The sequence below is a fragment of the Triticum dicoccoides genome, chromosome 1B (assembly GCF_002162155.2).
Source record: "Triticum dicoccoides isolate Atlit2015 ecotype Zavitan chromosome 1B, WEW_v2.0, whole genome shotgun sequence".
Classification (NCBI taxonomy): Eukaryota; Viridiplantae; Streptophyta; class Magnoliopsida; order Poales; family Poaceae; genus Triticum; species Triticum dicoccoides.
Genome location: NC_041381.1, coordinates 677,842,660 through 677,867,323, shown reverse-complemented (window position 1 = coordinate 677,867,323; position 24,664 = coordinate 677,842,660). Strand labels below are relative to the sequence as shown.

Sequence of the window (24,664 nt, the reverse complement as noted above, 5' to 3'; positions counted from 1 at the left end):
TGCCCCGGCCATGGGCAGCAGCGTGGGGAGGTCCAGCATGGTAGTGGCCTCCTGGTGTCGTGGCGGCTTCGCGGTGGCTCGACGGTTCTGCCTGCGACGGTGGCCGGCTTCTCGGGCGTCAGCTCATCTACGATCGGACCGTTTTGACCTTCGTCCCATCTCCTCGTCGCCTGGGCGCTACTTCCATCAAAGGGTTGGCCCTCTCCCAGTTGCGGTCCATCGCTCGTCTCGCGCCCGGTGCAGCAGGACCAAGCTCGTCTCGCACACGGTGCAGCAGGGCTGACCTTGTCCCCCTCACGGTGCTGCAGGACCGAACTCGTCCCGCGCTCGGGGCTACAGGACGTGTCGATGGATGCCAGTGTTGGCCGGCCTATTGGGTCTCGACGCTGGGGGTCGCCTAGGGGTGCGAAAGGTGGGATGTTTCCGCTCGTCTCTTTGGTTGGGGTAGCGGCGGGTCTCGGGTGAGGTGGTGTCAAGGTCTTGGACGCCGGGGCGGCAACCCTGGTGGCGATAGCGCGGTGCTCTTGGGCAGAGCCCGTGGCTTGGTGCTGTCCAGTGGCCATGGCCGTGTGGGCGACGTGGTAGCTGGGGTGTGGCGTTCGGTGGCGGTGAGTGTTGGCCGGGGTTAAAACATGTTCTATCTTCAGACGGACCGGCGGCGGCGAGGCTCGTTCCCTTCTTGAAGGCGTCGTCGCGGCTCTCACTGCCCGTCGTGCGGCTCCAGGGGAAACTCTGATCCTCGGATCGGGCGGTACGGCGCTTCAGTGTCGTATCCTTCCTGAAGGCGCCGTCTTAGAGTCCACGGTTCGTCGTATGAGGCTTCATCTCTTCGTGGTGGTAGTGCTAGGAGTGGTGTTGCTGCGGTCAGCGCCTATATATTGTGCCTTGGGTGTGTGGTGGTGGCGTGCGTTTGTACCGGGTAATGTTGATCTTTGCTTTGTATATAAGGCAGGGCGGAAGCCTTTTTTGGTAAATCCGACTGGCATTTAGCTATTGTGTATTTCAAATGCCACATAAGAAGAAAAAAAATGTCTAAAACATGCCCTACATTCCTCGTTCTGAAACAATAAGAAAATGTTCCCGTAAGGCAACTCAACTCGGGGCGCTAGTCAGTAGCCACCAACATTGGATCTGTATCCCGAGCGATATACGAGGCTAATTTCTGAAGCGAATTTGTTGAGTAGGTCAATTGTATTCAACGTGTTTTGCTTTTTGCCTGTAGTGTGAGGTCTTTCTTCCCCAAATCAGCTTGCCTGCGTCCCGTCCCTGAATTTTATTTGACTCTTGTCCTAGCAGAACTCTGTTATTGTTTGCATTGCGATTTGAGAAGAAAAAATGTCGAATCGAGCTATGCATCCTTTGTAATGTGCATATACGCTTGATGTGCTGGTCCTATCCACTGATCCGAAAATTCTTCTGATTTTTCAAGGCTTGCATGCTCAAGTACGGAAGAAATTTCAGAGGTTCAGGTACATTTACATGGAAAGATTCTGAAGGAAGATTGCCCTGAATTGGGTTTATATTTTCTCAGGGAACCCTCCTGGCGGCTTGCGATTGTGATGGCATCCCTAATGAAGTGAACCTCGAATTCAAATCATAACACTCAATAAACTGTGAGTCTGGTTTGGTTCGTAAATAATGTTAAATAATTATACTTACTGTATTTAAATCATCAAACACATGGCATAATATTTTTTGAGTTTGACGGAAAAAAAAACCCACCGCTTGTTATATTCCAACTCGAAGGTGACTTGGCAGTCAGTACACGTATATGTAAGCGCACACGATACGCAAAATTTTTTTTACAGAAGAAGGACCAAGAGAAAGCACAAAACTAGAAGAAAGAAACAACAGAGTGGAAGGTTGGCTACAGAACCAAACCGAAACCCCTGGAGGCTGACGACTCGGTAGCGAGCTCCGCTGAGCAGCTTGCTCCACCACGGACGACGGACCACAACAAGGCCTAGGGAGAAAAAGACGGGCACCAAAACAGCAACTCACAATGGAACATCACCGGCACGAACGAAGGGCGTCGGATAGCCGAGTTCATGCGGCGACACCGGTGTGTGCCGGCGAAGCCGAAAGACAACGCACCACCGAGACCGAAGAGCGCGGCGCCGGTGTGCCGCTGCCGAGGTCGAAGGGGCAGCGTGCTGCCGAGGCCACCCCAGGATGTCCACGCAAACGTCCTCCGGGCCACCATGAAGCACATCCCTGACGGAAAGGAGACACCAAAGGAGAAGCATACCGAGAAGCATCACTGGCGCGAACAAAGAGCGTCGGATAGCCGAGTTTGATCGGCTGCACCGGTGTGCCGCCGGCGAAGCCGAGAAGGCAACGCGCCACCGAGATCGAAGGGCGCAACACCGGTGTACTGTCACCGAGGTCGAAGGGCAGCGTGTCATCGAGCGAGCTCCACTCGAGTCGCCTAGAACAAAGGCCAGCTAGGACCGAAGCCGAGGTGGAGATGGAGCAGCAAGAGGCGAGTCCACCCGAAGCACCAAAAATCCAAGAAGATGCCCCCAAGCACCCCCATGAGGTCGGGGAGGAAGGGGATCGGCCGGGCGATGCGCGAGCTCCACGGATAAGGCGCAGATCGAGCCGCCGCCACGCAACCACCAGAACCGGCGAAGGCCGAGCGAATCCGGCCAGCTGGCGCCCCCCACGGGACGGAGAGGAAGGGGGCCAGCCAGTCGGTGCGTGGGCTCCGCAGATCGAGGGCGGGCACGTAGATCGAGCCGACGCCAAGGAGAGCAAGGGGCGGACAGATCGGGGGAGGGGGGTGTTGGGGAACATAGCAGAAATTCAAAATTTTCTACGCAACACCAAGATCAATCTATGGAGATTCTAGCAACAAGAGAGAGAGGGAGTGCATCTTCATACCCTTGAAGATCGCTAAGCGGAAGCATTATAAGAACGCGGTTGGTGGAGTCGTACACGCAACGATTCAGATCACGGTCGATTCCGATCGAAGCGCCGAACGGATGGTGCCTCCGCGTTCAACACACGTACAACCCGGGGACGTGTCCTCCTTCTTGATCCAGCAAGGGGAAAGGAGAAGTTGAGGGAGAACTCCGACAACACGACGGCGTGGTGTTGGTGGAGTTCGTGGTTCTCCAGCAGGGCTTTGCCAAGCACTACGGAGGAGGAGGAAGAGTTGGAGGAGGGAGAGGGCTGCCCCAGGGGAAGGGTACGGCTGCCTTCTCTCTTCCTCACTATATATAGGGGGAAGGGAGGAGGGGGAGGCGCCCTAGGGTTCCCTAGGGGAGGGGCAGCGACCACAGGGGATACCCTAGATGGGTTTGGGCGCCCCCACCCCCTAGGAAACTTGCCCCCCAAGCCGGGAGGGGCGGCTGCCCTAGGGGTGGCGCCCCCACCTCTCCTGGTTACGTGAGGTTGGGTGGGAGGGGCGCTCAGCCCCTTAGTGGGCTGATGTGCCCTCTCCCCTTGGCCCATAAGGCCCCCCAATGCTTGCCGGGGCCTCCGAAACCCATTTCGAACACGCTGGTCATCATCTGGTACCCCCGGAATAATTCTGGACTCCAATACCCTTCGTCCAATATACTGATCTTCACCTCCGGACCATTCCGGAGCTCCTCGTCATGTCCGGGATCTCATCAGGGACTACGAACTACCTCCGGTAGCCACATACTATTTCCCATAACAACTCTAGCGTCACCGAACCTTAAGTGTGTAGACCCTACGGGTTCGGGAACCACGCAGACATGACCGAGACGTTCTCCGGCCAATAACCAACAGCGGGATCTGGATACCCATATTGGCTCCCACATGTTCCACGATGATCTCATCGGATGAACCACGATGTCAAGGATTCAAGCAATCCCGTATGCAATTCCCTTTGTCAATCGGTATGTTACTTGCCCGAGATTCGATCGTCGGTATCCCAATACCTCGTTCAATCTCGTTACCGACAAGTCACTTTACTTGTTCCGTAATGCATGAACCCTGACTAACTACTTAGTCACATTGAGCTCATTATGATGATGCATTACCGAGTGGGCCCAGAGATACCTCTCCGTCATATGGAGTGACAAATCCCAGTCTTGATTCGTGCCAACCCAACAGACACTTTCGGAGATACCTGTAGTGCACCTTTATAGCCACCCAGTTACGTTGTGACGTTTGGTACACCCAAAGTACTCCTACGGTATCAGGGAGTTACACAATCTTATGGTCTAAGGAAATGATACTTGACATTAGAAAAGCTTTAGCAAACGAACTACACGATCTTGTGATATGCTTAAGATTGGGTCTTGTCCATCACATCATTCTCCTAATGATGTGATCCCGTTATCAATGACATCCAATGTCCATGGTCAGGAAACCATGACCATCTGTTGATCAACGAGCTAGTCAGCTAGAGGCTCACTAGTGACATGTTGTGGTCTATGTATTCACACATGTATTGCGGTTTCCGGTAATACAATTATATCATGAATAATAGACAATTATCATGAACAAGGAAATACAATAATAACCATTTTATTATTGCCTCTAGGGCATATTTCCAACAGTCTCCCACTTGCACTAGAGTCAATAATCTAGTTCACATCACTATGTGACTGTAATGAATCAACACCCATGGGGTTTGATCATATCTCGCTTGTGAGAGAGGTTATTAGTCAACGGATCTGAACCTTTCAGATCCGTGTGTGCTTTGCAAATCTCTATGTCATCTCCTACATGTAGCTACCACGCTCTATTTGGACCTATTCCAAATAACTGTTCTACTATACGAATCCGGTTTACTTCTCAGAATAATCCAGATTAGTGTCAAAGTTTGCATCGGCGTAACCCTTTACGACGAACTCTTTTACCACCTCCATAATCGAGAAAATTCCTTAGTCCACTAGTTACTAAGGATAAGTTTGACTGCTGCCCTGTTATCCATTCCTGGATCACTCTTGTACCCCTTGACTGACTCATGGCAAGGCACACTTCAGGTGCGGTACACAACATAACATACTATAGAGCCTACGTCTGAAGCATAGGGGACGACCTTCGTCCTTTCTCTCTCTTCTGTCGTGGTCATGTCTTGAGTCTTACTCAATATTCACACCTTATAACACAGCCAAGAACTCCTTCTTTGTTGATCTATTTTGAACTCCTTCAAAATCTTGTCACGGTATGTATTTATTGGAAAGTACTATAAAGTGTTTTTGATCTATTCTTATAGATCTTGATGCTCAATGTTCAAGTAGCTTAATCCAGGTTTTCCATTGAAAAACACTTTTCAAATAACCCTATATGATGTCCAAAAATTCTACATCATTTCTGATCAACAATGTTAATAACATATACTCATCAGAAATTCTATAGTGCTCCCACTCACTTCTTTGGAAATACAAGTTTCTCATAAACATTATATAAACCCAAAATCTTTGATCATCTCATCAAAGCGTATATTTCAACTCCGAGATGCTTACTCCAGTCCTTAGAAGGATTGCTGGAGCTTTGCATACTTGTTAGCATCTTTCAGGATTGACAAAATCTTCTAGTTGTATCACATACAACCTTTCCTCAAGAATATCGTCGAGGAAACAATGTTTTGACATTCTATCTGCAAGATTTCATAAATCATGCAGTAATTGCTAATATAATTCCAACAGACTCTTAGCATCGCTACGAGTGAGAAAGTCTCATCGTAGTCAACTCCTACAACTTGTCGGAAAATCTCTCAGCGACAAGTCGAGCTTTCTTAATGGTGACACTTACCATCATTGTCCATCTTCCTTCTGAAATCCATCTGTACCCAACAGCCTTACGATCATCAAGTAGTTCTTCCAAAGTCCATACTTTGTTTTCATACATGGATCCTCTCTCGGATTTTATGGCCTCGAGCCATTCGTCGGAATCCGGGCCCACCATCGCTTCTCCATAGCTTGTAGGTTCATTGTTATCTAGCAACATGACATCCAAGACAGGATTACCGTACCACTCCAAAGCAGTACGCGTCCTTGTCGACCTACGAGGTTCGGTAGTGACTTGATCCCAAGTTTCATGATCACTATCATCAGCTTCCACTTCAATTGGTGTAGGTGCCACAGGAACAACTTCCTGTGCCCTGCTACACACTGGTTGAAGTGATGGTTCAATAACCTCATCAAGTCTCCACCATCCTCCCACTCAATTCTTTTGAGAGAAACTTTTCCTCGAGAAAGGACCCGTTTTAGAAATAATCACTTTTGCTTCCGGATCTGAAATAGGAGGTATACCCAACTATTTTGGGTGACCTATGAAGATTCATTTACCCGTTTTGGGTTCGAGCTTACTAGGATGAAACTTTTTCACATAAGCGTCGCAGCCCCGAACTTTCAAGAAACGACAGCTTAGGTTTCTCTAAACCATAGTTCACACGGTGTCATCTCAACGGAATTACGTGGTGCCCTATTAAAGTGAATGCGGTTGTCTCTAATGCCTAATCCATAAACGATAGTGGTAATTCGATAAGAGACATCATGGTATGCCCCATATACAATAGGGTGCATCTATGATGTTCGGACACACCATCACACCATGGTGTTCCAGGCGGTATTACTTGTGAAGCAATTTCCACAATGTCTTAATTGTGTACCAAACACGTAACTCAGATATTCATCTCTATGATCATATCATAGACATTTTATCCTCTTGTCACCACGATCTTCAGCTTCACTCTGAAATTACTTGAACCTTTCAATAATTCAGACTTCTGTTTCATCAAGTAAATATACTCAGCATCTACTCAAATCATTTGTGAAGTAAGAACATAACGATATCCACTGCGTGCCTCAGCACTCATTGGACTGCACACATCAAAATGTATTACTTCCAACAAGTTGCTTTCTTGTTCCATCTTACTGAAAACGAGGCTTTCAGTCATCTTGCCCATGTGGTATGATTTGCATGTCTCAAGTGATTCAAAATCAAGTGAGTCCAAATGGTCCATCTGCATGGAGGTTCTTCATGCGTATATACCAATAGACATGGTTCGCATGTCTCAATCTTTTCAAAAACGAGTGAGTCCAAAGATCCATCAACATGGAGCTTTTTCATGCGTTTTATACCAATATGACTCAAATGGCAGTGCCACGAGTATGTGGTACTATCATTACTATCTTATATCTTTTGGCATGTGTATCACCACGATCGAGATTCAATAAACTCATTTTAGGTGCAAGACCATTGAAGGTATTATTCAAATAGAGTAACCATTATTCTCCTTAGAATAACCGTATTGTGATAAACATAATCCAATCATGTCTGTGCTCAACACAGACACCAAATAACAATTATTTAGGTTTAACACCAATCTCGATGGTAGAGGGAGCATGCGATGCTTGATCACATCAACCTTGGAAATACTTCCAACACATATCGTCACCTCGCCTTTAGCTAGTCTCCGTTTATTCTATAGACTTTTATTTCAAGTTACTAACACTTAGCAACCAAACCGGTATCTAATACCCTGGTGCTACTAGGAGTACTAGTAAAGTACACATTAATATAATGTATATCCAATATACTTCTGTCGACCTTGCCAGCCTTCTCATCTACCAAGTATCTAGAGCTTCAGTGACCGTTCCCCTCATTACAGAAGCACTTAGTCTTGGGTTTGGGTTCACTTTGGTTTCTTCACTAGAGCGGTAACTGTTTTGCCGTTTCATGAAGTATCCCTTCTTTCCCTTGCCCTTCTTGAAACTAGTGGTTTCACTAACCATCAACAATTGATGATCCTTCTTGAATTCAACCTTCGCGGTGTATAACATCGCGAATAGCTCAAGGATCATCATATCTATCCCTGACATGTTATAGTTCATCATGAAGCTCTAGTAGCTTGGTGGCAGTGACTTTGGAGAAACATCACTATTTCATCTGGAGGATTAACTCCCACTCGAATCAAGTGATTGTTGTACCCAGACAATCTGAGTACAAGCTCAACGATTGAGCTTTTCTCCCTTAGTTTGTAGGCTAAGAAACTCGTCGGAGGTCTTATACCTCTTGACGTGGGCATGAGTCTGAAATCCCAATTTCAGTCCTTGGAACATCTCATATGTTCCGCGACGTTTCAAAAACGTCTTTGGCGCCATAATTCTAAACCGTTTAACATTACTGAACTATCATGTAGTCATCAAAACGTGTATGCCAGATGTTCGCAACATCCACAGACGACGTTCGAGGTTCAGCACAACGAGCGGTGCATCAAGGACATAAGCCTTCTGCGCAGCAATGAGGACAATCCTCAGTTTACGGACCCAGTCCGCATAATTGCTACTATCAACTTTCAACTAAATTTTCTCTAGGAACATATCTAAAACAGTAGAACTAAAACGCGAGCTACGACATAATTTGCAAAGACCTTTTGACTATGTTTAGGATAATTAAGTTCATCTAATGAACTCTCACTCAGATAGACATCCCTCTAGTCATCTAAGTGATACATGATCCGAGTCAACTAGGCCATGTCCGATCATCTCGTGAGACAGACTAGTCATCATCGGTGAACATCTTCATGTTGATCGTATCTACTATATGACTCATGCTCGACCTTTCGGTCTCTTGTGTTCTGAGGCTATGTCTGTACATGCTAGGCTCGTCAAGTCAACCTAAGTGTTTCGCGTGTGTAAATCTGGCTTACACCGGTTGTATGTGAACGTTAGAATCTATCACACCCGATCATCACGTGGTGCTTCGAAGCAACCATCTTTCGCAATGGTACATAGTTAGAGGGAACACTTTCTTGAAATTATTATGAGGGATCATCTTATTTACTACCGTCGTTCTAAGCAAATAAGATGCATAAACATGATAAACATCACATGCAATCAAATAGTGACATGATATGGCCAATATCATTTTGCTCCTTTTGATCTCCATCTTCGGGGCTCCATGACCATCATCGTCGCCGGCATGACACCATGATCTCCATCATCGTGTCTCCATGAAGTTGTCTCGCCAACTATTACGTATACTACTATGGCTAACGGTTTAGCAATGAAGTAAAGTAATTACATGGCGTTATTCAGTGACACGCAGGTCATACAATAAATAAAGACAACTCCTGTGGCTCTTGCCGGTTGTCATACTCATCGACATGCAAGTCGTGATTCCTATTACAAGAATATGATCAATCTCATACATTATATATATTTCATTCATCACATCCTTCTTGGCCATATCACATCACACGACATATGCTGCAAAAACAAGTTAGACGTCCTCTAATTGCGGTTGCAAGTTTTTTACATGGCTGCTATAGGTTTCTAGCAAGAACGTTTCTTACCTACGCCAAAACCACAACGTGATATGCCAATTGCTATTTACCCTTCATAAGGACCCTTTTCATCGAATCCGATCTGACTAAAGTGGGAGAGACTGGCACCCGCTTGCCACCTTATGCAACAAGTGCATGTCAGTCGGTGGAACCTGTCTCACGTAAGTGTACGTGTAAGGTCGGTCCGGGCCGCTTCATCCCACAATATCGTCGAAACAAGATAGGACTAGTAACGGTAAGCATATTGAACAAACTCAACGCCCACAACAACTTGTGTTCTACTCGTGCATAGAATCTACGCAATAGACCTAGCTCATGATGCCACTGTTGGGGAACGTAGCACAAATTCAAAATTTTCTATGCAACACCAAGATCAATCTATGGAGATTCTAGCAACAAGAGAGAGAGGGAGTGCATCTTCATACCCTTGAAGATCGCTAAGCGGAAGCGTTACAAGAACGCGGTTGGTGGAGTCGTACACGCAACGATTCAGATCGCAGTCGATTCCGATCTAAGCGCCGAACGGACGGTGCCTCCGCGTTCAACACACGTACAACCCGGGGACGTCTCCTCCTTCTTGATCCAGCAAGGGGAGAGGAGAAGTTGAGGAGAACTCCGACAGCACGACGGCGTGGTGTTGGTGGAGTTCATGGTTCTCCAGCAGGGCTTCGCCAAGCACCACGGAGGAGGAGGAAGAGTTGGAGGAGGGAGAGGGCTGCGCCAGGGGAAGGGTACGGCTGCCCTCTCTCTCCCTCACTATATATAGGGGGAAGGAAGGAGGGGGAGGCACCCTAGGGTTCCCTAGGGGAGGGGCGGCGGCCACAGGGGATACCCTAGATGGGTTTGGGCGCCCCACCCCCTAGGAAACTTGCCCCCCAAGCCGGGAGGGGCGGCTGCCCTAGGGGTGGCGCCCCCACCTCTCCTGGTTACGTGAGATGGGGTGGGAGGGGCGCTCAGCCCCTTAGTGGGCTGATGTGCCCTCTCCCCTTGGCCCATAAGGCCCCCCAACGCTTGCTGGGGCCTCCGAAACTCCTTTCGGACACGCTGGTCATCACCTGGTACCCCCAGAACAATTCCGGACTCCAATACCCTTCATCCAATATACCGATCTTCACCTACGAACCATTCCGGAGCTCCTCGTCATGTCCGGGATCTCATCAGGGACTACGAACTACCTTCGGTAGCCACATACTATTTCCCATAACAACTCTAGCGTCATCGAACCTTAAGTGTGTAGACCCTACGGGTTCGGGAACAATGCCAACATGATTGAGACGTTCTCTGGCCAATAACCAACAACGGGATCTGGATACCCATGTTGGCTCCCACATGTTCCACGATGATCTCATCGGATGAACCACGATGTCAAGGATTCAAGCAATCCTGTATGCAATTCCCTTTGTCAATCGGTATGTTACTTGCCCGAGATTCGATCGTCGGTATCCCAATACCTCGTTCAATCTCGTTACCGGCAAGTCACTTTACTTGTTCCGTAATGCATGAACCCATGACTAACTACTTAGTCACATTGAGCTCATTATGATGATGCATTACTGAGTAGGCCCAGAGATACCTCTCCGTCATACGGAGTGACAAATCCCAGTCTCGATTTGTGCCAATCCAACAGACACTTTCGTAGATACCTGTAGTGCACCTTTATAGCCACCCAGTTACGTTGTGATATTTGGTACACCCAAAGTACTCCTACGGTGTCAGGGAGTTACACAATCTCATGGTCTAAGAAAATGATACTTGACATTAGAAAAGCTTTATCAAACGAACTACACGATCTTGTGATATGCTTAGGATTGGGTCTTGTCCATCACATCATTCTCCTAATGATGTGATCCCGTTATCAATGACATCCAATGTCCATGGTCAGGAAACCATGACCATCTGTTGATCAACGAGCTAGTCAACTAGAGGCTCACTAGGGACATGTTGTGGTCTATGTATTCACACATGTATTGCGGTTTCCGGTCAATACAATTATAGCATGAATAATAGACAATTATCATGAACAAGGAACTACAATAATAACCATTTTATTATTGTCTCTAGGGCATATTTCCAACAGAGGGGGGGACCCGCGCGGGGCTGCGCCCACTGCTGCCAGCCGCCGGCGGGCTTCGCCCGGCCATGTTAGCCGGCAGCGGCGAGGGGAGGCGCTGGAGAAAGGGGGCCGGCGGCGGCGGACCTGGTTCCCCCCCGAGTCGCCTCCTAGGGAGACGACGCGGGGGCTGTCACATGGCATAATATTAGCTACAGTAAAGAGCACAATCATAGGTCCTCTTGACCAAGAAGGGACCGATAATTATGCAATTGTATAGCAAATACAATAGTTGCACTAGAATCTATCAAAACGGACCAGAGGTAGGTAACTCACAAAATTCCTAACAAATTAGGGATAAATACTATACATACGTGGCTCTTCTCAATGAGTCAAAAGCTGCTGCGGTGAGGTACCCCTCGCCGCCGCCGCTGCCGCCATCCACGCTACTGTCAGGGTCGCTGATGTTGAAGAGTGCATCGTCTCCATCCAGGAAGTGCTCGACTCCCTGTGGTATGAAAAACGCGAGTTCCCGCAATCCCAATCCGGGACGAAGAGCTCAAAACCGTCTAGGAGCGTGCCATGGTCGAGACCGTCGTTGTCTTAGTTGAGGAGTGGCAGCTCGGCGTTGTCGGCGACGTTGTCTTCGTCCCCATTCAGGAGCGCGGCATTACTAATACAACCTAGGGTTACTAATTAGCCATGCATCTCAATTATTTATGCAGTAACATGAATAATGTGAAATATAAACAATAAGACCCAGATATCGCCCGACCGTACCGAACGAGTCGTTCGCGCCGGAAGGGAGAAAGGACCGAACGAATTCGTTCGGCCAGAGAAACCCCCAGCCCGAACAAACCAGAGAACGTGCAGGCCTTCTATAATGATAATGAAATAAAAGTAAAGCCCACATTTCTGAGTTTTTTGCGTCGGCTAACAAAAGCCCTTTTTCGGCTGTGACGAATAAAGCCCAATGTTTTGCCCTGCTATAAACAAAAATTCCATTCCCAAAAATAAAGGAAAAAACAAAAATGGCGTATAGAGAATGAATACAAATATACCATGGATTTTTTTACTAAAAAATAACCATGGTTCAAAAACACAAAAGTTACAAAAAGACCATGAAAAAAGGTTGCCATCATCTTTACATAAAAAGCAAAAAATGGACATGGACCATGGAAAATTAAATTGCCATGAAAAAAAGGGGAAATTTCCATGAAAATATTAAAGTATAATGGACATGTATATAAAAGTAATTTTTCCATGAAAATAGTTGTAACTTTTGCATGGCAAATAAATGTAAAATTGCCATGGCAAAATAAAAAGTAAAAAATTGCCATAGAAATAAAAGTTAAATATTTGCCATGGCGATTCAGGTAAATTTGCCATGTCAATTATGGTTAATTTACCATGGAAAAATAAAAGGCAAATACAATAGTTGCACTAGAATCTATCAAAACAGACCAGAGGTAGGTAACTCACAAAATTCCTAACAAATTAGGGATAAATACTATACATAAGTGGCTCTTCTCAATGAGTCAAAAGCTGCTGCGGTGAGGTACCCCTCCTCGCCGCCGCCGCCATCCACGCTACTGGCAGGGTCGCTGACGTTGAAGAGTGCATCGTCTCGGTCCACGAAGTGCTCGACTCCCTATGGTATGAAAAATGCAAGTTCCCGCCATCCTGTTCCGGGACGAAGAGCTCAAAACCGTTTGGGAGAGCGCCGTGGTCGAGGCCGTCGTCGTCTTAGTTGAGGAGTGGCACCTCGGCATTGTCGATGACGTCGTCTTCGTCCCCATTCAGGAGCGCAACGTTACTAGTACAACCTAGCGTTACTAATTAGCCATGCATCTCAATTATTTATGCAGTAACATGGATAATGTGAAATATAAACAATATGCCAACCAAGATATCATGTTGGGGGTAAGGGGCAAATGCCCCCTCTCACGCCCAACTTAGATTGGTTCATATCGGGCGCATATTTGAGGATAATATCTTCAAATATATCCATTATAGAATATGCAGTGCAGCACTTGCTTCAAAGTGGGTCACAAAGCATTCCATTGATGAATGAAGTAGATCATTTTGCAGAGCATTACAAGGGTGAGATAACATTAGACAGACAAACAAGGGCAAGCAGTGACACAATCTCCGGAAAGGCTACCTAGATCACCTTTAGCAAGCGTCAATACGGCATATCAAAAGGATCATCCACTAAAAAATCATGGGTGTGCTGGTGGTTTCTGCATTTCGGTTTTACATCCCTCTTTAGTTCAATTTGTGCATCTCGAGAAGCTCTATTCTCCACTTGTAGCTGTCTATGTTGATAGCACATCCATTTGTCGTTGCGATGGTTGAGGACTCCAATTTCCATTTCCTCTAGCACTTTTGAGTTCAAAATAAAGAACTTGGCAAAGTCAATTCATGGCCTCTTGTTACGATCATAATTCTCCAACACCACCTTTATTTGATGGAGTTCAAGGCATTCAATTGGAACAAGTGGGACATACTCCTGCACATTACTAATATCCTTTTCTGCATGGGATTGCGAAAAAACAAACCCAATATGAAGACAATTGTTAACAAATTAGCAACAAAATACTATTTTACTAGAACACAAGTATGCAAGCAAGGGAAGATATGAATACTCACAAAAGATATATAGCTTTTGCAAGCAAGGGAGGCACTTTGAGGAAGTTAATAACCGAATCCAGATTAGGACCAATAGAGTCAAGAACCAAAATCTTCATCGTGTGCATTTTGGTTGTCAAGCTAAGAGAAACCGTTTCCTCGAGAAAAGGAGAAGTGTGATATGAGAATAATACACTGCATATAGAAATGGAGAATGAGCGTTTGTGCTTGCAGCTAACATGAAAGACCATGATTCCAATGTGGAGTGTGGATATATATCTTTAAATAACAAACCAATTATCTCCAGTTTAGGTGCCCGGATTATGTGGATGGTCGCCCGACCACAGTCTGGATGTGGTACTGACCTCTCAAGGGAAGGGGAGTCCTCAATGACCAGCTCCTGGAAAGTGACCCAACGGCCGTAGAAGCTGATGCTCCTGATGGTCGACGACTTGATGCAAACACGACGAGATTCCATGTTGTACTATGAAGCACTTTTCAAAGAAGAGCATCCGGAGATCAAGCCAGTAACCAATCTACCTTCCTAAAAGGAGGATATATATTGTAAAGTGTGGTTACTGCTCATGAGGTCCTGCATTCTGTCCACTCTAGTAATCAACAAGGGTTGGCACTCAAACTAGATTATGAAAAGGCTTTTGATAAAGTCGACCTAGAACTTCTTACTAAGCTGCTAAGGATCAAAGGTTTTGGGTCCAAGTGGTTAAGATGGACTAAGTTAATCACTCAGGATGGCTCAGTGGGGGTGAAACTGAACAATGTTGAGAGTGAATTATTTACCATTGGTAAAGGGCTCAGGCCAGGGATCCCCTTTCCCCTTTGCTTTTCAAACTTGTAGTAGATGTGTTAACTAGGATGCTTTCCAAAGCTGCAGACCACCAACATATAAGTGGGCTCTATATAGATGTCTGCCATGGAGGCATTATCTGCATCCAGTATGCATATGACACTATTCTCTACCTAGATATTGACCATGCTCAAAACCTCAAGATAGTGTTGAATTGCTTTGAGCAGGTGTCAAGAATGAGAATCAACTATAACAAAAGTGAGCTTATCCTCATAAACGGTGAGTGTGAGGAGTTTGACATCTTCCTTGACCTATTAGGGTGTAGCAGGCGGGGGTAAGTTCCCTATTAAATACTTGGGAATTCCCTTACACCATGACAAGCCCAAAAGAGAAGACATCAAGATAGATAAAAAATGTGAAGAGGATTGCTAGATGGAGAGGGAAACTACTCTCGTACAGAGGGAGGCTCATTCTTATTCAAACAATCAAACCCGTCTAGACAGTATACCCATCTACTTGTTATCTTTTTTCAAATTCCCTAAATGGGACATAGACATAATTAGTTCACAAATGGCTCACTGTTTATGGAATGAATTTGAAGGTCATAGGAAGATACATTTAGCCAACTGGAGGTTGGTGTGTATGAAAAAGGAATTTGGTGGCATAGGAATCCCAAATCTCTAGGAAATTAACCTTTGCCTCCTTGGTTCTTGGATCAAGAGATATTATGAAGGAAATGGGAAACCCTGGAGAAAAATGATATACCATAAATATATGTATGGTTTTGTTTGTACACAACCCCAACCCAAATGTTTCTAGCATCTAGAAAGGTGTTAAATCCATCACCCCAACCATGAAGTTTGGGTATAGATGGAAAGTGGGGAAGGGGGATAAAATTAGATTTTGGGAGGACACGTCGTTTGGCACCTCCCCCTTAGCAGTATAGTTTTGGCTTGTCTATACTATTTGCCAGTGGCAGAGCTACACTATTAAAGGTGTGTGGGACAGTACAAAGGAAATTCACTATTTTTTTCACAGCTCAGTCTTCTCTGAATCGTCCATTTCATTTGCTAGTGGCTGGGCGGGCTGTGGCCGATTTTTGTTACACGAAGCTTAAACTTTCTTGGAGGAACTTTGACATCAACTAAATGCATTAATGAAGTCTGGGATCGCCAGCAACTAAAACTTTCTTTGAGGAACTTTGACATCAAACTGATGGAAGATTGGTACCAATTAGTGGAGATTGCTAAGAGTGTGACTTTGATTGAAGAAGCTGATTCCTTGATCTGGCAGTTAGAAAACAAAGGACATTACTACACCAACTTTAGAGGGGTCCAACCAGTCTATATATCTACATGCTGTCTCGAACCTTAAAGTTCCACCAAAGATCCATGTTTTTCCTTTAGATTTTCTCTAATAATAAGTTAATGACTAGAGATAATCATCCATAGCTAGATATTGGATTTCAAATAAAAAGAACTCGGCTTTGAATACTGTTAGCGCTGCGATTCTTTGTTGCTCGTGGAAATATAGGAACTCTATGATTTTTAACAACACCAATTGGATCTCTGTTACACAGGTGTAGAGGGTAGTTCTAACTTCTAAGAACTATCAGATACTGGGCTGTTCTGTCTCCAGAGCAGAGCAAGGTTGATGGACTTCTCAACATTCCTGGCAAGATTCGTTCAGTATCCTCTGAGTATCAGGAGTGGCTGACTGAAATGCCCCAGGTGCACTTGGACACTCCAAAATCTGGAGACCCCTGGAGCAAGCTCAGGATCAGTGATGAGGCTGCCGGCTTCGTGTCACCAGCCAAGAAAAGGGACTCTGGAGCCAAGACTATTGTTGCCAGCCATGTGTCCACGCTCACTGCTCGCTGGTCACCACAAGCAGTGTTTGCCCCACCACTGAAGACCAGAAGATCAGCCCCAGAATCGCTTGCTCGGCAGTGTGAAGATATCAGAGCTTTCGCTTTCCCTGGAGCTGAAGATCTGCCGCTGTCACCCTGCATTAATGTATCGCATAGTTTGTTGTGGGATTTAGCTAAGTTGTAATCAGACTTTTATTTCCTTTCAAACTGCTCCTCTCAGCGAGCTGATGTAAGAGACACAAACTCGTTTGGTTTCGTTCTAAGCAATGGAGCCGGGGAGAGCCTCCCCGTCTTTCTGAAAAAAAGCTAATGCAGGCTCTGACTGAATCTAGACCAGTATGATACGTGCTATGATGCTCCTAGCTAAACGTGCAAAACCCAGCAACTAAAACCTTCAGCGGTTTCCGTCCCTTCCAAACCTGCAAAACTCAAATCAAAGCATGAAAGGGGCATGTCATCATACTCGATAGGCACAAGAAAAAATGGTGCGCACAAAGTAGCATCAAATCATCTCAGCGAGGTCAGACGGAGAGGATAATGGGGTGCCCCGACCCCCGGGAGCTACCACACCTTTTCGTATATCAAAATGATTAACTTTGTATGTAAAGCAGAATCCAGTACCACATCATATTAGCACACGGGAACCTACCACAGGAAAGGTATGCGTATTGGCTGTGTTGCATCTTGCGGAGGCCCGGGGACATCCTCCTTTTTGGAAAAAAAAGGGGAAAAAAATGCAAATGCAATCTGGGGGAAGGCATTCCACCGGTAGTGCAATCAAATACATGGTCAACTATGAACACACAAGCGGCACCTATCATAGGAAAACAGGTCCCTTCTAACTTGAGGATACTAGCCGCAACAGGTTATCACTTATCAAATATACTCACGCGGAGATTGTGCACATCGATGGCCTTCTCGGCCTCCTCAACTGTACTCATACTGACAAACCGATAGCCACAGCTCTTGCCTGTTTCCTTGTCATAAATGATCTGCACAGACACAAAGCAGAAACGGTGTTTCAGAACAAAGACAACACATACCTGTCCTAATAACTGTATTTTCTAACTGCCTCCCAAGTATCAACAACACTGACGAAACAGATATCACAGAACGTACTGCACGCCCGACAATTAAGGAGTATGATGATTTAATGAACAATCCAAGTGGCTAGCCATGACTCGGATAAGAGCTTGTTGTCAACAGCAACTCCACACAACACAAACAGCGTTCAAAATAAGATCATACAGCTACCAACTGCAACCTAAACTATCGCACAAGCTCACAGAGCAGCCATAAGGCTCACCTCAGAACTATGCGATGTCGTTACAATAATTGCAGGTCTATTTCTTGTGTGCATACACTGCAGATGAATCAGGAATTTGAGGCATTATTTTCACACATCAATGACAGACAAGGACAATGAAGAGCTAACTAATAAAGCTCGCTTCCGACAACACAATGATCCCATTCCAGCCAACCCAAAGAGCACAATGTCATAGGGTAGGTTCCCGATGCACACCGTGGCCTCCTCGTCCGGCTTGAAGTACGCCTCGGGTGTGTACTGCTCGTAATATTCCTGTTGGCTCAGCGAACCACATTCTGGTGTTTCTCTGGATAAGATGCAGGCAGACTCAGACTTGAACGCTTGCCTCAGTATTCCTTTTCCCCGATGCTTGCATGGAGCTGAAGCATCACACACAAAACAGTAGCACCGCATTTGAAAAAATAGCAAAGTAATAGCATTACAAAATCCCTGATGTCTAGTCTGCTACCGTAATCATATTGCCAACAGAGACACAACATCAGGGACAGGGAGTGAAAGACTGAAAATGGTTGTCACTTACCATGCTACAATGCTTGATGTGAGGAGTAGTGCTGAAGGGCAATTCACAACATAAATGGCGCGAGTGAGGGAAGTCCTTGCATGTTATCTAGAGAAGCATACAGTCTAACTGTAAGTTTTAACTGAAGCCGATAAAGGAATGCTACTGCGAGTAAATTGCAATTGTACAATTTCTATGAAAAACGTGTATTTCCCGAGCGATATACCACGTACCTGAAGTGAATTTGTTGAGTAGATCAATTGCATTCAAGGCGTTTTGCTTGTTGTTTCCTAAATCTGTTTGCCTGCCTCCCTTCCTGTTGGGTTGTTTCTTGAGTAGAACAAACAAGGAGTAAATGTTGTTATTTTTTGCTGCTGGGGAAGCGTGAGTCCCTGAATTTTATTTGACTCTTCTCCTAGCAGAACTCTGTTACTGTTTCCATGCGATTTGAAAAAAAATTCGAATTGAGCTATGCATCTTTTGTAATATCTCTGTGCCTGATGTACTGGTTTCCAGAAGTTGAATCAAAATTGCTTGATTTTGACGTGTGTAGATGTTGGTTGACTATCTAGTTCTCCGTTAGACATTATGTATGTATTAGGCCCTGCCTACTCGTTGCACAAAGCTTGGCAGAAGTTCACTTGTGACTGGACTGCATCTGAGACTGCGCTAGAATTGCTAGAACACGTAGGAGATTGCATTCAGAATTGAAGCCATCATAAGATGCATAACTATCAGCGCAACACTAAACTGGGAATATTTTGCGTTCAGAATTCAAATATCTGAGAGGACCAAGTAGCCAAATACACAGCCAAATACGCAGCCAATATTTTGCAACCAGAATTTAACCAAGCACCGATGCTGCTTCCATAGAAACCTAGAATATTCACCTAGGTATGTTAGAAATTTCATAGTTTTGGGTACATTGACTTCTAAACATTCTCAAGGAAGATTGCCCTGCCTTTTCTCCCTCCAATAATAATGGGTTTATATTGTTTCAGGGAATCCTGGAACACTCTTTCAGGTGCACACTTTCTAGCTTGGAATGAACAAACTATATAGTCTTGTGCAGGTCACTTCCTGAGTAAAACGTACCAGTTGAAAGGAATGATGACTACTACTGGACTTATTTCTTTCTCTGGGATGCTGAACTGAAGGCAGTGTACCAGCAAGTAGGTTTCAAGGTGGAGACTAACTGCATGCTGCTCTCCTTGAATTACAAACTCCTGCTTTCCCAATAATGGTATGATGTACCAGCCAGATGAGCTCATTCAACACACCGAAAATTTACAAGAGAAATGAACGGAGAGCCGCAACAAATCTTCATGAAGAACAAGAGCTCATAAGGAATCAGGAAACTCACAAAGACCTCTGATTATAGTGACTTGCACAAATGATCTATATATGCTAATCAATCAACCAGAGCACACAACATTCCCTGGAGAACTACAATGGCATTGCAACCATTTTCTCAAGACAAGTTCATGCATTAGCATCAATGACCATTCATTGAATCACAAAAACAGACTTGATAGCAGAGGATGAACTCTGATAATGTCGCCACTAGAATATAACAATCATTCATAGCCATGTAGATAAACCATATTTTTTCTTCTTCTTTTGTTCCAACTACACAGTTTGTGTCAGAATGAGGTCAGGAAATCATTAAAAATAGCTGTGAAAAGTACACCTTCTAATGCCACCTAATTCTACACAGAATAAAATCACCATTCAAACTGTAGTTTCTTCTTTTTACGGGAATACAATAAGTAACTTGAGTGCAATTTCAAATGTGTTAAACAAATGATTCCTGTAAAACAAACATAGATCCCTGGCTAAACAGCAGACAGAAGGTTGCAAATTATGACTGACCATTTCAATCCCTGGCTAAACAATATTAATAACTTGCTGACAAAGTTGAATAACTTTCATGCAAAGAAATAAAACTATATACTACATGCTTCTAGACAAAAAACACAACAGTTTTTTCATTAAAGCAAGCAGTGCATACAAAGATATATTAGCAGCAGCCTGCAGAGCTACCAGCTTACATAGGACATGAGACAGGAGAAAAACAACCAGTACCTACTAAACATAACACATACCAGAGCTACCAGCTTACATAGGACACGGAACAGGAGAGAAACAACCAGTACAAACTAAACATAACCACATACGTACTATAGTAACATTCATGCGTCTTGCACATCAGCAAGTTTGGATTTCAAACTTAGGCTTAAGCACCACCTCCATGATCCTGGTTTGCTTCAAAGTTGGTAACAAAGCATTCGATTTCAAACTTAGGTTTAAGCACCACATTCATGAAAGGTCATCTAGAACATATGTATCAAGCGTCCACCGGGCTTATCAAAGGGATCAGCCTTTGAAAAATCATGGGTACGATCATGGTGTTTCAAAATAGTTTCTTCATCCATCTTTAGTCCAATTTGTGCATCTCGAGAAGCTCTATTCTCCACTTGTAGTTCTCTACCTTGACGGCGCAAGCATCTGTCCTTGCGGTGGCTGAATACTCCGATTTCCATTTCCTCTAGCACTTTTGCGTTCAAAATAAAGAACCTGGCAAAGTCAATTACTGGCCTCGTTAACCATTGTAATTCCTCAACACAACTTTTTTCAGATGGACTTCAAGGCATTCAATTGGATCAAGTGGGTCATACTCGCGCACATTACTAACATAATTTCCTCGATGCGGCTGCGGATAGAAAAAGAAACCCCGATATAAAGGCATGTGTTAACAAATTAGGAACAAAATACCAGTTCACTAGAACATAAGTCTGACCCACTGCCGAGTTTGACATTAGGTATGAATACTCACAAATATATACAGCTTCTGCAAGCAAGGGAAGCACTTGAGGAAGTCAACAACCGAATCAAGATTAGGACCGATAGAGTCGAGAACCAAAATCTTCACCGTGTGCATTTTGGATGTCAAGCTGACAGCAACCATTTTCTGGAGAAAATAACAAGTGTGACAATGAGAATAATCCCCTGCATATAGCAATGGTGAATGGAGAGATTGGGCTTGCAGCTAACCTGAACAGAGAAAGCGGTTCCAGTGCCGAGTGTGGATATGCCTTGAGATAACGACCCAAGTATCTCCAGTTTAGGTGCCCGGATTACGTGGATGGTCGCAGGACCGCAGTATGGATCAAGTGTTACCAACCTCTCAAGGGAAGGGGCGTCCTCAATGACCAGCTCCTGGAAAGTGACGGCACCTTCCCCTTTCGACGGTCCGTAGAAGGTGATGCTCCTGAGAGTCAAGGATGTGATGCAAAGGCGACCAAATCCCATGATGTGCAGTGAAACACTTTCCAGAACAACGCATCCGGCGATCATGCTTTGGAGATGGTTATCCGAGACACCGACATCGTACATGAAAAGCTGCTTGAGGTGCGGAAAACTCGACGGCACGCCCAGGTCCGGGAATCGACAGTGGCTGAGGCTGAGCAGCCGGAGCGTGGGCGCGAAGCGAATCAGCGCGTGCGACGGCAGCGGCAGTTGGTGGTCCCATTCCAGGTTGACGACCTCGAGGTCCTGGAGGCCGGAGAGGGACCCGGAGCGGAACCAGCCGTCGATCTCGTCGGGGAGGAACCTGCGGTAGAGCGAGACGCGCCGGGCCGGGCCTGGGTGGTCGGAGAGGATACTGGAGATCGGGAGGTCGAGGATGTCGATGTCGTCACCGAGGTGGAGCGGCGCGTTGGGCGAGAGCCATAGGGGACGCCAGCGGCGGGAGAGGGCCTGCGTGCGCGCGCCGTCCTTGGTGGGGAGGAGGGAGACGACGGTGCCGAGCACCTCGTCGGGAAGGCGGCTGATGAGGTCGTCGACGTCGAGGCCTCCATGCTCCTCCCCGCCGCCCCTCGCCCCCCGGTGGTGCCTGCTGGTCGCCGGATCCGACGGATCTACTACGCCTCGTGGGGGCTTCCTCCTCCATGGATTGGGGATTGGGGATCGGGGAAGCAGGGTAGGGTTTGGTCTGGTGAACTGGAATGAAATCCGAGCAGAGGGAGAAGAAGAAGGGTTTGGGGATTTTCTTTCGGCTCTAGTGACAACCACAGCCCAAGCCCAGATGGTTCCTCGCCTGGGCCATCTGAGTTGGATGGCGTGTCTCAAAAAAAAAAAATCTGAGTTGGACGCCTATTGGCTATTGCTCTACCTGGTGTTAATTAATAATTCAATTGTTCTGGAGGCCATAGCATGTCGCGAGGCCTGGCACTTGCGGCTGATCTAATTTTTTGGATCATTTGGTAATCGCCTGCGACTGCAAACCAATTGTGGACGACATCAAAAAGGGGTTGGGAGGGCTCCATATAGCTGTTGTGAAAAAGATAAATAGGAGAGGCGTCTATTTTGCTAGCTGTGTTCGATGTCTTCTAATATCTCTGTGTTCGATGTGCTAGACTGAAGTTGAATGAAAGCAGCTTGATTTTTATCGGATGTCCCCGAAGGGACAAAGCTGCTTGATTTTGACGTGATTGGCTATCTAGTTCTCTCTCTGTGTTATGGAATACACTAAGAGCATCTACAGCCGTTTGTCCCCAAGAGGCGCCTAAAATCGCCGCCTGGAGACGAGTTGGTCCTCAGTCACCGGCCCCAGGACCGCTCCCAGGCGCATCTAATTTTTTTTAAAGAAAACGTTCGGTGAGTTCGTTTGAAACACGGCTAAATTCAACCAAACTTCGGCAAGTTCATACATATTTAAAATATTATATAAAAAAACGCTACTAGGCCCGCCCTCGCCCTCGCCGCTCCTCGCCACCCGCGCGCCCTTGAAGCTCTACATGCCGAGGCGCCTGTAGAACTGCGTGCAGTCGTCGTCGTCGTCGCGGCCGCCGTCCCTGCTGCACCCCTCCCCAGGTTGGCGCGACGGCTTGGACGATCCGGGGGCGTCCTCGTCGTCGTCGCTGTCGAGGATCACCACATCGTGCTCGTCCTCGCGCCCACGCCTGCGGGCGGCTATCTCCTCCAAGGCTCGGCGCTGCCGGACCATCTCGTCGCGGAGGTAGTCGTCCCACGCCCACTTTAGGGCCTCCTCGTCGGAGAAGCCGCGTTGAGCTATGGCCTCGTACTCCGAGAGAAGGTCGGGCTCCACCTTCGGCCTGACGAGGACGAGGCGTCCATAGGTGGGGGAGGGGTCGGCGATGTGGACGTCGGCGCTGCAGGTGCGGTGGCTGACCGGCGTGTCCTGGGGCTCCGGCTTGACGGGGTGGAGGCAGGTAGAGACGGTCGAGCGACCGGACAAGGAGGAGGACACCTCCGTGTGCCTCGGCGTCCACGAGCTCCCACGCCGGCAGGAGAAGGACGGTGGAGCGGGGTACTCCAGCATGGGCGTGTTGCCGCCCTCGATGTACTCAAGGACGGACTCCAGCGTGCGACCGGGCAGGCCCCACCATTGGCGGCGGCCTTCGGAGTTGAGCCTCCCGGAGGGCACGACGCTGTTGGTGGCCTCGAGCTGCTCGGCGTGGCGGCGACGGAAGTAAGGGCCCCCACAGCGGGCTGTCGGGGGTGTATCGTGGACCTTCCCTCGCCGCCTGCGGCAGAGAGGCGCGGATACGCGCGATCTCCGCACGCCGCGCCGCCCCGGTGGGCGGTGGTGGCACCGGGACCCCGCCGGCGCTGATCCTCCACGCCCCGGGCACCCGCATGTCCGGCGGGACCGGGTACTCGACCTCAAATAGGAGCCGAGCTTCGTCCTCGTGAAGGTGGCGGCGGCCAAAGCCGTTCGCCGCCGTGCCGTCGCCTGGGAAACGCTCGGCCATGGCTGAACAGGAGACGGGGAGGGGAGAGGAAGGAACGGGGCGTCAGCGACGGTGGGGGGAGAGGGAGGAACGGGGCGTCGGTGATGCAGTGTCTGTGCATCACCGGCGCGCTGGGGGTGGCTTATATAGGCGGAGGCGCCGCGCGTACGCGTGGCCGCCGTGGGTACGCGTGGCGGGCGAGGGACGCGCGTCGTCCGGTCTTCACTGCACCGCCCGTGAGGCATCAATGGAGGCTGACCGACGCGGCAGCGCGCGGCAGCTTTGGCATTGATTCGTCGCGGGAACTGTCGTGGAATTAACACGTCAGATGTCCTCATGAAAGGACTTAGTCGTGGAGCCATCGCAACGGGTTAGCTTGAAGGGGTTAAACCGGACAAGGGACACGAGAGTTTTATACTAGTTTGGCCCATTCAATGAAGGTGAAAGCCTAC

The 24,664-nt window shown here is 47.1% G+C and overlaps 1 protein-coding gene and 1 long non-coding RNA gene across 2 annotated transcripts; both read right to left on the bottom strand.

The window, feature by feature from the left end:
• Positions 1–17,849: 17,849 nt before the first annotated feature.
• On the bottom strand, positions 17,850–19,385 carry LOC119349606. Its single transcript, XR_005169465.1, has 3 exons — positions 18,690–19,385; positions 18,478–18,564; positions 17,850–18,316 (listed from the first exon to the last, which is right to left on the bottom strand). It is a non-coding gene; the product is annotated as an uncharacterized LOC119349606 (long non-coding RNA).
• A 1,035-nt stretch (positions 19,386–20,420) lies between these two features.
• Positions 20,421–24,233, bottom strand: LOC119350900. The gene is made up of 6 exons (XM_037618514.1): positions 24,139–24,233; positions 23,496–24,005; positions 23,256–23,378; positions 21,511–22,564; positions 21,293–21,427; positions 20,421–21,169 (listed from the first exon to the last, which is right to left on the bottom strand). The coding sequence occupies exons 1-6, from the start codon at positions 24,231–24,233 to the stop codon at positions 21,059–21,061; spliced, it is 2,028 nt and encodes a 675-aa protein (XP_037474411.1). The 3' UTR covers positions 20,421–21,058.
• Between the last annotated feature and the right edge of the window lie 431 nt (positions 24,234–24,664).